The sequence below is a fragment of the Lissotriton helveticus genome, chromosome 3_2, assembly GCF_964261635.1.
Source record: "Lissotriton helveticus chromosome 3_2, aLisHel1.1, whole genome shotgun sequence".
Taxonomy (NCBI): Eukaryota; Metazoa; Chordata; class Amphibia; order Caudata; family Salamandridae; genus Lissotriton; species Lissotriton helveticus.
Window position 1 is genome coordinate 466,208,722 of NC_136062.1, and position 15,894 is coordinate 466,224,615.

The 15,894-nt window shown below is 41.5% G+C and overlaps 1 protein-coding gene across 1 annotated transcript in view; it reads right to left on the bottom strand.

Moving 5' to 3' along the window:
• Positions 1–212: 212 nt before the first annotated feature.
• The window catches only part of LOC144826405 (astacin-like metalloendopeptidase), a 174,138-nt gene continuing 158,456 nt past the window's right edge, over positions 213–15,894 (bottom strand). Inside the window, exons 11-15 of the mRNA XM_078684717.1 lie at positions 5,763–5,890; positions 1,912–2,027; positions 1,533–1,758; positions 595–713; positions 213–461 (exon numbers count right to left, since the gene is read on the bottom strand). Of these exons, the coding sequence (XP_078540843.1) occupies positions 213–461; positions 595–713; positions 1,533–1,758; positions 1,912–2,027; positions 5,763–5,890 (838 nt within the window). The remainder of the gene's footprint in view (positions 462–594; positions 714–1,532; positions 1,759–1,911; positions 2,028–5,762; positions 5,891–15,894) is intronic.

Sequence of the window (15,894 nt, forward strand, 5' to 3'; positions counted from 1 at the left end):
AAGAATAATGTTCAGTAGAGTAACCCAATTAGTAAATACAATTCATGGCTGGTACCTGAGTAGCTTCTGTGGTAAATTTGTGGTTAGCTTGGCCTGTTTTTGCTGCAGTTCTAAATCTTCCAGAAAGCATTCTTAAATGAAAAACATAATACAGTACCACGCAATACAATACCACATACCAGAACTGAACACACCTTAGCACACCAAAGCATTTATTTTGCACGCCTCAACTTACCAAAGGTGTAGGTAGCCTGGAAGCCTTTCTTCTGAACTGAACTATCACTGTGGAACTGGAGCAGCAATGAGTTCCCACTGGACACCACTGATTGAACTGGACCGGATCCACAATATCGTCCAATCAGTGGGTCCTTGTTTGTGAGGCCATTGTAGATGATAAGCTTGTCTGAGCGGCAGATGGGCATACTGGGCTCCAAATCAAAGTCAGTGAACTCCAATGTAATCTACAATATGAGACACAGTAGAAAAGAGGAGTCTTATTCAGGAGCAATGTTATGTACTCACAATCTTCTACCACTTGATGTGGTATCATAGTCTCTTCCAGTGCAATAGTAAAGAGTGTGTTATGCTACTGACCTTCATCCCTGATGGGGCCGAGATGTAGTACCCACAGTCCAAACTGGCTGGGTAGTTCTCAGGATAGTTTTCTGAAGTGACAGTCCCTGGGGAAGTGCTGTATGATTGGGCACAAACAACTAGAAAGCAAAGAGAGAGACACTGTCAAAAATACGGAAACCTCTACTTGCAATCACAAACTAGGGTCCAGGAGCACTGGTTTGTTCCAAACACTTTAGCAATATGCAGCGATGATTCACTAATGCTTGTAAGAAGTGCAATTATTAATTCATCCATTCATTTCTTTCAAACCTTATTTTCAACAGGACTACAGGCTGCACAGTGCTGTTTGGTGACAGCAGTGACAGGCATTGGCATCTCACAATAAGGGTAGCATGCCAGAATATCATTGACAAAACTACTGTCTGACTTTTTTATTGTGCCTTGAATATTGTTTACAAACAGTTCATCCAATTGAGTGAAGTCTTCTATTATGAACTCAATGTGGCAATATTTTAAGTCATAGTATTTATGTCAGACGATATTCTGGGAGAGATACTCTGGTATCAGGCCCATGATCAGTAGCATACACATAAAAATTCCATACATGTAAATTGCATCATGTCTCTCAATGATCCCTTATTCCTGGATGGGCACTTTGCCTAGGTGATCATTTCACTTCTCTCCCTTAGTGCTTTTGACCTCTGTCCACTTACGTAGTGTCACACCTGCTTTTAAGTCCCAGTGGCCCATTTCAGGAAGATTTAGGTGCTAGTTTTATATTACATGGATCTTTTCATTCAATGTAAACATTTTTCGTAGCTATAGAACATGCCAATGCTATCACAATGTGTCTTAAAGTGATTCAAATACTATTTATGAAGGTGGTATAAGCTAATTTGCCATTCAAACGCTCAACAACCTAGTGACTATGAGATAAGAAACAGAAAGTCTCCTACTGTTCTGGTAGTAGGCGTTAAACCCGCTGGCAGAGTTGGCTCCATTGGTAACAAACTGCAGCAGCATCACATTTCTTGAAGACACCACTGGGGGCACACTTCCTCTCCCACAGGCTTTGTCCAGTAAGACCGGGGAGTCTTTGGTCATCCCATCATAAACCATGACATAATCAGACTCACAGTTTGGAGAGGATTCAATATCGAAGGCGGTAAATGTGAGCAAAATCTGGAAGAGAAGGTAGAGAAGTACCTTGGCATCAGGACACTGTCCTTGAGTCTTTAATATCAAGGGAGACTTTCATATGAAAGGTGCAATCCACTGCCTGAAAACTTAATGGGCAAGCACTCTTAACCAACAATAAACTTTCTGCAGACTTACCTTTGCGATATTAGCTCGAATCAGGTAAGAACAGTCAGTATTGCTTGGGTACTGTGAAGGGCAATTGGTAGAGCTCAGAAATCCGAAGCCTACCCTTGAGATTGTGCTGTACATATCTGAAAGGGAAATGAAGAAAAGGTACCTTTAATGAACAGGTCTGTTTAGGCGTTATTACTACTGGAAGTTGCAGTAAAGCACGTTGGATTTGAACATTTACATTTTCCGGATGTAGGTATTTTAGATAGAACCCATGACAACACTATCATCAATAACAAGGCAGCAGGAGCACCTACTCTCTGTAGCAACACTGAAGAAGCTCTAATAAAAGTCCTAAGTTGGGGGACGCAGCACTTGCAGCTGTTACAGGAGAGAGTGTTGACCTCACACAGACTGGACATTGATGCGATCAAGTAGTAGGAGAGAATGCTGAGATCACAAGAAGCACATCGCGATAAATCTTATGATAAAAGAGAATACTGCGATAAAATGGAAGGAGAAAATGTTTAGATTACATGAGCAGAGAAAATTATTGGAAACGATTGAGGCATGTATGCTGGGGTAATGTTCAGAGAGGGATGTTGGGATCACCTGGTGAGAAGGATCCTGAGATCACAAGCAGGAGATGGTGCTGGGATAACACAGAGACCAGAAATAACATACATGGTGCTTAGATCACACGTCAAAGAGGATGTTAAGAACACATGAAGACCAGGAAGCTGGAATCACATGAAGGAGAGGAGGTTGGGATCACATGTAGGATGGTAGAAAGGATGCTGGGATCACATGTATAGTGGAATCACAGGGTGGGAAAGATGCTGGGATCAAATGTAGAGCATGATGCTGAGAGGAGAATTTACTGAGGCCACTTAATGAACAATCTGCTGGGATCACTTGGAGGACAGGATAGTGCAATCACATGGAGGAGATGATGCACATTTCATGTGGTGCACAAGGAGAAGAGGCTACTGGAATCACATGGGGAAAGTTTTCTGAAGTAACATTGAAAGGAGGTAGGAGAAGGTGCAAGGATCACTAGAGAAGAGATAACTGTCACTGCTGGGAAGAACGACTGCAAGGATTACACAAGAAGAGAGGAAGGTTAGTTCATGAGGATGGGGGAATGTTAGGGTCAAGTGGAGTGAAGGGTACTGAAATTAGATTATGGGATCACATGGCGTAAAGTTTGCTCACATGACACATTTAAAGAACAGCATGATGTGATTCCACAAAAGAGAGGACAGGCAAAGAGAATTCCTTGATAAAGAGACATCACATGAAGCAGAGGATGCTGGAACCATACATACGGTACAAAAGGGGGTGGTGATGAACGGAGCATCTGAATCAATCAAACACTCACACCCAGTCAAAAGATCTGGGTTTAATCCATCACCGTTCTTTAGCCCACTCTGCCACCCCAGTTCAGACATGGCTATATGCAAATCAGTCTGACCCTGTGCCTCATGGGAACAGCCCAGCCCGAACTGCCAAGCCATGCCTTCCCTGGACCAGAAACAAGCTTCCGAGGACCGGTTTCTGGCATTACAGCCGTCTTCAGCCCGGCTTGCTTGAATCCAGTGGCAAAGTGAGCAAGGGACTCGCGTCTGAGTATACCCTGCCACACTTATGGTGGCCAAAAGCGGTACAAAAGGGGGTGGTAATGGACGGAGCATCTGAACCAATCAAACACTCACACCCAGTCCAAAGATCTGTCCATCAACTTTGTTTTTTGCAATTTTCACCCCTAGTGGGCTGGGTATGCTCAGACGTGAGTCCCAGGCTCTCCACACCACTGAAGTCAAGCTATCCAGGCTGATGAAGGCTGATAGCCAGAAACCGGTCTTTGGATGCTTGATTCCGGTCTGGGAAAGACATGGCTTGGTAGTTCGGACTGAACTGTTCCCATGAGGCACAGGGTCAGAGCTGATTTGCATATAGCCAGTGTCTAACCCAGGGTGGTGTGGAGTGCAAAAAAACGATGGATTTAGGCCCAGATCCTTGTACCGGGGTGAATGTATGACATTGTTCTACATTCTGTCCATCAACTGTGTTTTTTGGAACCATACATACAGCACATCAAGCAGAATGTGTTGGCAGCACTACAACAATGGAATGCTGGGATTGCTCAAAGAATAGAGAATATAGAGGTAATTCACGGAGGAAGTCGGATCATATAAAGGAGGATTCTGCGATCACGTGAAAGGATGTGATGCTAGATCGACTAGAGGAGCGGATGATGAGATCAGATGACAGGATGGGATGCCGAAGCTCCATGAGAGAAGAGGATAATAACCTCACATCGATGACTGAGTACATGATCACATTAAGTGAGAGAATGCTGGGATCACATGAAGTGAGAGGATGCTATGATCGCATGAATGAGAGAATACAGAATCACATGAAAGAAGAGGATGCTAAAATCACATGAAAGAGAATTCTGGGATCACATGAAAGTACAGGATGCTATGGTCACATGAACGAGAAAATATGGGATCATATGAAGTTAGAGGATTCTATGGACACATAAATGAAAGAATGCTGGGATCACATGAAGGGAGAGGATGCTATGATCACATGATTGAGAAAATGCTGGGTTTACATAAATGAGAGAATGCTGGGATCACATGAAGAGAGAGTATTCCAAGACCACGTGAATGAGAGGATGCTGAGATCACATGAAGCAAGAGGATGCTATGATCACATGAATGAGAGAATACTGGGTTCACGTAAAGGGACGGAATGCTTTAATCACGTGAAAGAGAGAATGCTGGGATCACATGAAGGGACAGAATGCTATGATCACATGAACGAGAAAATGCTGAAATCACATGAAGGGAGAGGATGCTTTGATCACATTAATACGTCTATGATGGGATCTTGTGAAGGAGTAGATGCAAGTAAAAGATTCTGATATAAAGTGGGGAAAGTCATACTGGGTTCACCTTGGAGAGGAAATTGTGGACCTACAGGCAAAGACTATATTGGGATCACATGAAAAAGAGGAATTTGGATCACATAGAGGAAGATTCTGCGTTCTCATGAAAGGAAGTGATATTAGATCACATGCAGGAAAGGATGATGAGTTCAGATGAGAGGGCATAGAGAATTTTTAGATAAAGTGTGTTCACAAAGAAGAGAAGATACAGAAATCACATAAAGGTAATGATGCTGATATATGATAGGAATTGTGCAAAGTAAATGAGAATACTGGTATGTATTTAATTGGATCACATGAAAAGAATGCTGGGAACACAAGAAGGGAGGGAATGCTATGATCACAATAATGAGAGAAAACTGTGATTACATGAAAGGAGAGGATAATATGATCACATTAACAAGAGAATGCTGGGAACACATGAAGAGAGACAATGCTACTATCACATGAATGACTCGATGCTGCGAACTTGTGAAGGAGTCAATGCAAGTAAAATATTCTGAAATAAAGTGGAGATGGTGATACTATTTTCACCTTGGAGAGAATAATGTGGACAGACAGGCAAAGAGGAAATAGATGAAGTTGGGATCACATAAAGGAAGATTCTGCGATCAAATGGAAGGAAGACATATTAGATCACATGCGGGAGAGGATAATGAGATCAGAGGAGAGGGCATACAGAATTTTAAGATATAGTTTGATCACAAAGAGGAGAGGATACAGAAATCACATCAATTGAAAGATACTGATCTATGATGGGAGTGCTGCATAGTAAATGAGAATGCTGGTATTTATTTAATCTCCGGGATTGGTGGATGCCACCTCGTAGCAGAAGAAATGACCCTGGGATGCCATAGCAGAGGAGGAATATTGAGCAAATCACAAATATCCAAATTATTCATCGAAAACTGCTACTTACCACAGTTATATAGGTGGTTGATTTTAGCAAGATCCAAGTTGCTGAGACCAACTGTTTGCCCAATTTCTGCATCAGGATTTTTTATGGGGACAATTGTTGCCTGTCCAGTGGTCTTAGTGAATGCATACCTGGGGGGAATAAGGTCACATTCAATATACCTTCAGCATCACATTTCGTAGATTCAGTATGCATGCTGGTGCTCTGCTATAGACTTGAGTCTGGTTTATTGTAATTTATTTAGAAAAATAATAAAATGTAAAATCTTCAATTCTTTACTGACTTGACCACATCCAACCTCACATTCGTCCACTGCCCCTATTGCCCTTCTTGTGTTAGACCATTTTGTTTGAAAAGTGTGGTAGTTATATGTACCTCAGATACTTTGAAACTTAAGTGCCTTACAACAATCCAAAAATCTAACTAATAAAAATGTAATCCTACACTTGTTGTCCTCTTCCTCTCGAGCCCTGGAGTCTGGACCTAATATCCCCTAATAGATCAGTCTTCAAGAAATCCTTGTTCAAAGAAAAACAGATCTGAACTTTCTACCTTTCAATAAATTGGTGCAGAATCTATGGCTCCAACTATCCCAAGTTGTCAAAGGTTTTTATATCACCATATATATTGAGCCTTTGTAAAATACAGAACATTTATAGATAATCCATGTTTCAACAACGTTACTGTTGGGGTGTTTTTACCCTAAACATTGTCTTTTTCACAAATACATTGATTCGGGACATTCATGGATAGCACACAGTCATTTGGCTTCATAGATAGTTGAGTTCACAAACCTGGATTCACTTTAATGTCTGTAAGGTGCTCCATAGACTAATATTTCTTCTACAAATATTTGAATGTGACTCAGAAAAGTTCTCATTGCCCACTGGGGCTGAATTGTTTTGATAATACCATGTCCTTTCTTAAAATGGAGTAACAACTACGTAGGTAGATTTACCATGAATGTACACTATTCAATGTCATGACTCTTTGCAAGGACTTGTCTTGTTGCCCATACATACATCATGGCAATAGTGCACCAGGAGTGTCTCATGTTGGCTTACTTGCACATGATGTCGGCGTTTTTCACTCTATATAAAAGGATAATTTACATTATGTTTTATCAAATGCATTTCCTGTAACATGTGTATGTACTATAACTTTATTGACACACACGAGGGCGACCAGCTGAAGTATGTTTTTCATGTGTATTATTATGCACACGTAATCAGCACTTGTTTATTTAAAAGAAAGTGAAAATGCCCTGAACCCTGCCCATGAGAAAGGAGTGACGCAACTCCGAAACGCGTCGGGACCTAGTGTTGCAATGAACATGTTTTCTTAATTGAGGCCAAGACTCAGGTGTTTTTCTTGCCAAAAGAACCACTTCACTGGATCAGTGTGGATATTTTAGGGGTGGCTACCCTGCCGTGTTGCCCGCCGTGAGAGGAGGCTTGGGTACAGCCGAATGAGGATTGTATATATATATATATATATATGTGTATATATATATTTATACATTTACATATCACCTCCAATCCCCTACCTGCAATAAATAAGACAGCCGGGCACTGACTCACATACATGCTGCGCTTTCAATTAACCTTATTATACATCTCTAAAGTACTTGATAGCTTAAAAACTACAACAACTATGGACATAAAGGAAAGACTAATGTCTCTGTCAGATCAAAAATCATCTTGTGAACTTGCATTATAATTTACTTTATAAAAATGTTTCTATAAATATCATGTACTTGATGAAAGTAGACCAATTAGTCTATATTAAAATACTAATATCCAGTCATTGTTTGTGCAAAAGAATCATCATCTCTTAATATATAGAACATTAATTACCAATTAGATCAACTACATTTTATTTCAGCATTGGTATGGTATATCTGCTAGATAACACTAAATCATAACTTGTATACATTGGATTCAATCTTCCAGTAGGTACCATGTCTCATAATATATCAGATGGTCAACTTAATTGAGCCCTTAGTGGGCTTACTATCCAATGTGTTAGCATTCTCTTCTGTCTATAACTAGTTGGACGGGAAAAATATTGCACATGCTATACTGGATACCACTGTGAACCTGCTATCAAATGACTATATACCGACAGTGTATAAATACAATACATCCAAAATAACAAAAATTACCTGTATACATCAAATGCACATCAATATTACATTCCATAAATATCCACACTGTCAATACTTGATTAAAAGTGCCTAGTGTTTAGAGTGCTTCATTTCAAAGTGCAAGTGCAAAGATCAATAAGCAGCTATTACTGTACATACTCTAGATATTATAAGCAAATCGTTTTTTAAGTATCCAAAGTATTTTATGATGTTAACATCCATTCATTGTTCACGTGATATTTTAGAGTAAAAGACCTATACAACTATAAATAAAACCCATGATGATTATAAAAAGTTGTGCAAATCTTTGCTGGTATTAAGACCATTTGGAGTTTTAGAATCTAGATCTAAAATGTTACTAGTCTCCAACTGGTGCAATATTTTTTCTCGATTGCCACCTCTTCTTAAGACTGGAACAGCATCTATAACAAAATACTTCAAACAATTTAAATGGCGTGTACTAGTTTGAAGTGACGAGGTACTGGATAAGCAAGATCAGATTTTGCAATAGCCCTCAAGTTTTAGAGTATTCTTACGTGCACTTGTAGCTTGGCTTTCCCACATACCTAAGCCCACATGTGCACTCCTCCAGCACGTAAACGGCATATTCTGCTCTACAAGTGTGCAACTTTTCTAAATCCACTGGTCTAGATTTGAATGTTATATCAAATGTGGTTGTCTTAACCCCAAATCAACATGCCCTACAGGAACTGCACTTATAAAATCCCTTTCTAGCCACCCAAGTGGTGGTTGTTGTTACTTCAGAGCTGCTTTTAACAAGTGCATCCTTCATCGAATATGCTTGATGAAACAAAATGTCAGTTTGTTTAGTTAAAATGGAACCTGAAGTAGAAACAGTTAATATTATTGGCCAATGTTTTTTGATGATAGATCGTATCCATTTTTCTTGTTTGCTAAGGGTAGTAATAAGTCGAACTTTCACTTCCTTTTTCTCAAAGACATTTTGGAGATCCTGTTCATGCTTTGTGTCTGTCATTTCCTCAAACAGTATAGATTCTCCAGACTTTTCATTCACTTTTTCAGGTGCTCTATTGATATTTCTCTCCCTATAGTCTCACTCTCTGATTTGTTGTTTAGCCTCTGATTGGCATTGAGCCAAATCTGAGCAACATATTCTACGTAATTGTAACATCTCCCCACAGGGGATGCTCTCAATTAAATGTTTGGGGTGAAAACTGAATGCATAGATGGCGGCTCCCCGGGTCCGGGCTCTCCGGAGGATTTAGCACACCGAGCGATGAGGTGAGACCCGATCTGCGCAGCGCTAGCAGCGAATACCAGGGCATGCCAAGAAGCAGTTAATAAAGTACATTGAATTAAAGCCTCCAGGTCCAATATTAGAAACATCTGGATGCTTGACCCCAAAATGGCGGCCACTCGGCACTAGGCATACCGGAGGAAACGTCCCAACGAGTGCAGTGGCTTAGCCTGATCTGCTCAATACAAGCAGCAGCCACAGAAGGCTCCAATGTATGCCAAGAGACAGGGAACCTAGGAAAAGAATTAACGCCTCGAGCCCCAACAAAAAAATCCTGGATGCCTGACTCCATAATGGCGGCTTCCCGAGCCCAGGCAGACAGTTGATAACGTCCATTTTATCGCTAAGGAGCAGCCTAATCAGACCAGCGCGGGCAGCGGCCACCTTAGGCACCATTGCAGACAAAGATACTGAGATGCAAATGGAAAGAAGTTAACACCCTAAACTTTAAAAACAATACCATGAGAACCTGACCACTAAATGGTGGCGCCCTAAGATCAGGCAATACGGTGGAACAATCTGGGTAGCGCAGACACCAACCACTCAGTACACCTTACATACCTGTACCTCACAGTCCAAAGAAATCATGATCGCTTTCAATTGCAATGAAGAGGGCAGCTAAAGCATTTCTCCAGACATGGAATGCTCTTCTCTAGACCCACACTACAGATTGGAATAAACTAAGGACCGCTTCCAACAGCCAGTGTATCAAAGTCCCCAAGCAAAAGGAAGTAATGCGGGCCCACAGGGGACATATTCTTAGTACCGAACACTAAGCTGGAGGTCAACAAGAACGCAAATCTAGTTGTTTAGCTAACCCCGAGCTCAAGAAACGGATATCATGTTGCTCAGGGAGGTCCGTCACCCAAGGCATCAACCCCCAAAGTTAACTCTAGGAAGATGAGGGGAAGAAAGCACTCTAGAAAGTTAGCATCTGCCTCAGAAGGCACCTACTAATGCTGACTCCCAGCCTTTATCCAAATAACAAGGCACCTACATATCAGAATCAAAATGACACAGGCCAATCTAACCTCCCACCGAGCCCACACAGCGAACGGCTTAAAACCCCATGGCCCGAACTCCTATTCCATCATCTTCCCGACCAACCTCTCACCCAAAGCTAAAAGAAATTTTAAGCACAGGCTGGTAAGACAACACCAGGAAACACTTTTCGCAGACATATACTACTGTTCCGCTAAAGGCCAACAGAAAATGGATCTAATTTTCCACACCTAAAGTCTTGCGGAATGAACACCATTCTCAGATCCCACCTCCACATCTCTAAAACAACTAGCACCCTCTCAGCTGCAAACTAACGTTCCTAATATCAAACCACCAAACATGTAATGGCAAGACCTTTGCGACCATCTATAGCAATGGCACAGTCCTAATCCAAGCCAACAACGACAACCTGGATGCATTTGACTCCCTCTTTCCTGCACTACGCAACGCCTTCACTCTTTTACACCACTCCCACCCAAAGGAAACCCTATCTTCGAGCCAATCGACCCTCCTGGATAACTCCGATCGAAACTATCTCACGACCCAAACCCAAAGCTACACCCTATCCACCTCCAACCCCAACCTCCCCACCGCCTAAAACCCCACCACAAATTCGCACAACACATTCCCCTCAGCCACTTCAAACACAAGACACGCCCCAGAAGAGACACTACAGTCCCCGCCCAGCCCCCTCCTCTCTCACCCCCCCACTCATCGCTAATCCCAGCAAGAGACAAAGGAAACAGACCCACAGACAACAGCTCCGAACTCCCTCCACGCACCAAAGCCAGGGAAGCCGCTGCCCAATTCCCAGAGCAATCCGTCTCAACACACCCCAACAACTCTCAACAAGAACCACTTAGGCATCAGAAACACGGAGAGCCACACCTATACTGACACGCTCTCTCCACCCATAGACACAAACATCAGCAACTCTATGAGCCATTCCTCCTCAGAAAAGCCCCCCATCCACACACTGCCCTACTCAGGCTATCCTGTTAACAAACTCCCCCACTCCGCCCTCTATGAGCACAACCCAAAGACTGGCACGGCTGGAATTCCAGCTAGAAATCGTAATACAGGGCATTAATAAAATCTTATCAAACCGCACAACTCCCTGGGACCCTACATAACGCCCACCCCCCACACACAAAGGAACTTTCAATAAGCACCCAAACCCCCACAAGGCCCAACGACCCAGATGGAACACAACCCCCTTCAGGAACCAACCGCATAGACCCAAAAGAACAAGCGCTGCAATGTCCATGGAAGAGGCGAAAAATCTTGCTGAATCCTATAAAGCATCTTCAGATATCCTCCCCAGCTCCATGACCCAGGTAATCACTGGATTTGGTAGAGACCATATTGTACCGAGAACATTTAGACCTCCAGCCTACTTAACCAATATCCCTATGGCTTCCCCGAATGAGAAACAGAGCATCAAAAGGGTGGCCAACTGCATGCTCACAGACTGCAGATCTGCAACCAAACACGCAACCGAACTGACAGAAACCATCTTAATCCATGACATAAACATCACGTTCATCACAGAAACCTGGTTGAATGAATCCTTGCCCCCCATCATTGATCTGCTTGTACCCCCCGGGTTCTCAATCATCAATAAAGACAGAAAGAACCAGCGAGGTGGGGGACCGCTATCATCCACAAAAGTAACACCTCTATAACAGAAACAAACTCCTTCAAATACAACTCATTTGAATACCTAACTGCTACCATAAAGACGACAGACAACAAACAGCTTTATTGTCACCTCTTCTACCATCCACCAAGAAACATCCCCCCATTTGTAGAACAACTCTCCGACTTGATAACAGACTGATCATTCTCAGACCTGAGGAACCTAATATTAGGTGACAAAAACCTACACTGGATTGATGAAATCAACCCCCTGATCCAATCTTTGAATGAGCTCCTCCGCAATATAATTTGACTTAACACTGCACCGAGCGAACCCACAACAAAGGCGCAATCCTGGATGCCATCATAGCACACGAAGGATCAATCACCATCAACCTTACCCTACCCGTTGACTGGTCAGACCACCATATCATTCTATTTCTTTTTTTTTTAAATATTTTTTATTGTCAACACAAAAGTAGGACATCAAAAGAACCAAATAAAAAAAAAACAAGCAATATATATATAAAAACGAATTCATAATAATTGATACTTATACATTCCGAAAACGAAAAGCAATCCATTAATTAATTGAATTATCTACTCATAAAGAGAAATAAAGTAACAGAACCATATACATTTCAAATATCAGGAATAAATATTTAGAAAAGTGAACCCCAAATCATATTAAATTTACGCATAGATTGAGTACCCTTCGACTTTGCTAGTGTTCCTCCATATCATATATTTGTCTGACTAATATCCACCAATCCATTACTGTGGGAGGTTTCGGTGAAATCCAGACCGGAGCTATTGTCGATGTTGCACAAACGAGCAAGATAGTTAAGAGATCTTCAATATAAGATCTTGTATTTCTTTTTCCAATTAATATTTCCATAATCGTTAAAGGTCTTTTGATTTCTAATTTTTGTGATAAGATTTGTGTCACTTTCTGCCAAAATAAAGAGAGTTCTGAACTTGTGACGAACATATGTTTTATGTCCGCCGCATGCATAACACACCTTGGGCATTTTGTCCGGGTCATTAGCCTGATTGTTAGGTGACCACTTTGCTATTCGATCCGCCGTATAATATAGTAAACAAATTGTACGAAATTGTTGCATTCGTAGATTAGATGAATGTACTGCTCTAACTATTGTGCTGAGTGCATATGATATATTCTTAGCCAAGACTGGCGCCCCCATAACTCCAGTCTAGCGTTCCACTATTCTTGAGCAGTCATCCAACCTGTGAGCACAGAGGCTTTTATAGGCTTTACTAATCGAAGATTTTTCATTAGTATCGGGCAAGCAATCCCATATATCTGAATCAGATATGTTCATCAGATTTAGTTGCTTAATAAAATAGTCACAAATCTGCATATATTTAAATTGCATATTATTTGCTAAATTATACAAAGACTGCATTTTCCCAAAAGTGATGAAATCATTGTGATCGTAAAGATCACCTAAACACGTTACCCTGTGTGTGATGCAGCATTTACCTAAAGGATCATGGAAAATCTCTGGCAGCCCTGGACTATACCAGAGAGGAAATTTGTCATACATTAGTGGCACCTCATATTTAAGTGAAATAGCACGCCATACAATAAAATCTCCCATCACCAGCCATTCCCCCTCCCAATTTAGTAGTTCCAACGTCACTGCCTCTATTGTGGTGGGATCATCTGTGTTAGGGCCATACAGTAAACAAAAGACGTATTTTTTAATCCTCTATCTTCATCTGAGCAATAGCCCATCTACCCTCATTATCAGACAACATCCTACATGTTTCTGCTCTAAACCGCCTATTTTTTAGGATAGCAACTCCTCGAATCGACGCAGTTTGTGCTGAACATACTACCACTTCAAATCCTAGCTGTCTTAAGAAACCTCTGTCTTTATATGAGATGCGTGTTTCAGATTGCATAGCTAACTGAGGAGTGTACATTTTTTATTTTTCAGCTTCCAACCGTCTCTTGATCCTACTGTTGAGACCAGCCACATTCCAAGCTAAACATTTAATCGCCCCCATCTAGATGATGTTTTTCTACTACCTTTCCTAGAATTTGACTAATTGATCTTTTGATTACTTACCTGATTGTACCTGTTCCTTTTATCCCTACAGTTGTGTTGACTTTTTTCCCCTTTTACCCGCCCCCCCTGACCCCGCCACCGCCTACACCATATAGCAATAGCATCTCGGGCTGTCTTAAATTTGACCCTTTTAAAGTAGTCCGGGTCATTAATTCTGAACAAAAACTGACTACTCTCTTCACCCAACATAAATTTATGAAAATAGGTACTTCTCTCAGGGTTAATAAAACAGCATAAACTACGGAAAAATGCAGACCAAAAATAAATTTTAATATCCGGGAAAATCAAGACCGCCTTGAATAAAGGGAAGTTTTAGTAGTGCCAATGCTTTTCTCGCATTCTTATAGCCCCAGATGAAGCTACTAAAGATCCTGTCTAAGCGTTTAAAAAAAGAAAAGGTCACTCGCAGCAGGATAGACCTGAACAAATAAAGACATTTTGGTAGGATCTTCATTTTTATATTTATCCGCCCAATTATGGCTATAGGTAACTTGTGCCAGCTCTTAAGCAGTTTAGCTGCATCTTTCAGCAACGTTTCCTACTTTAGAGATTGTTCTTTCAATTTGTGAAGCCATCTTAACTCCGAGGTATGTAGCAGTCGAGGAAACCCCTTGTATTGTTAGAGTTAATTTAAAATGCAGAAGAACCTGGGTTTTATTTTATATTTAGTTTATATCCGGAAATTAACCTGAACTCTTGTACTTCCTTTGTTATAGTTTGTAGCGCACCTCAAGGATCCGTTGAGAACACTGCTATTTCATCGGCGTATGTGATGACTTTATAAGAATTATCCCCTAACAGAAGGGGGCGAATTAGCTGTTGATTCTGGAGAGTTGAGATAAAAGGCTCTATATAAAGAGCAAATAAAACTGGTGATAAGCGGCACCCTTGCCTAGTGCCCCGAAGAATCGGAAAGATGGCAGACTGTAACCCCGCATACATAATTCAAGCACTAGGTTTATCGTACAAGGCTTTTATCCAAGTTACATATTGACCTTTAATGCTAAAAGCTTCTTATATGGCCCACAAAAAGTCCCACCCCACTCGGTCGAATGCCTTCTCAGCATCTAATAGAATCTTACCGAGTGGGGTCGAACGAACCTTCGCCACATCAAAAGCAGTAACAGGCATCTTCACGTGTGCAGTCGTGTCTCTCCCTTGTATAAAGCCATGTTGTTAAGGCGACACCAAACTGGGTAGCATAGGCGATAAACGATTCGCCAGAATTTTCGCAAAGATTTTTACGTCAGTGATATTGGTTGATACGACATGCACTCATCCTCCAGTTTGCTTTTTTAAGAAAAAAATTTATTTGTGTTACTTTCCATGATTCAGGAGCCTTACCTTCTTCACCAATGAGTCTTATAACCTGATTAAATGGTGTCAGCAAATGCCTCAAGGAAGATCTTATAAAATTCTAAAGGGACTGTATCATCTCCTGCTGCTTTGCCCGCTGGTAAAGAGCTAATTGCCAATTGTATCTCTTCAGCTGTGATATCTATTGCTAGAGAGTTAGATATCTCATCCTCCACCAGTATCAGAGGATTTCCTTGTATATAATTAGATATTTCCTCCTGTTGAAGTTAATTTTCTGGGCTGTACAGTTCTTGATAGTAAGCCACAAACTGTTCGAGAATCTGATTTGGACGTTCATATAATTTATTATCGGCCCCTCTGATCCTCTTCATAGTGGTCTTAGCCCTATCGTCTGCTACTTTAAAAGCTAGGATTTTACCTATTTTCTCACCATTCTAATACTGTAAGAGTGCCACTCACTAGCTCACTTGCTAAAAACTTTGTTGCTGGGACTTACGGAGGACCAGGAATCCTGTTGGTTCTGTTGTTGCTGGGGCTGAGAAAGGACGCCTACAAGCGCCGCACTCGCTCTCCCGGAGTGCCGCTGATTGCTGCTCTACCGCTGCGGGACTGCGAGGCATTAGAAACAGCTGTAGCCTCTTCCCACAGCGGCCACGC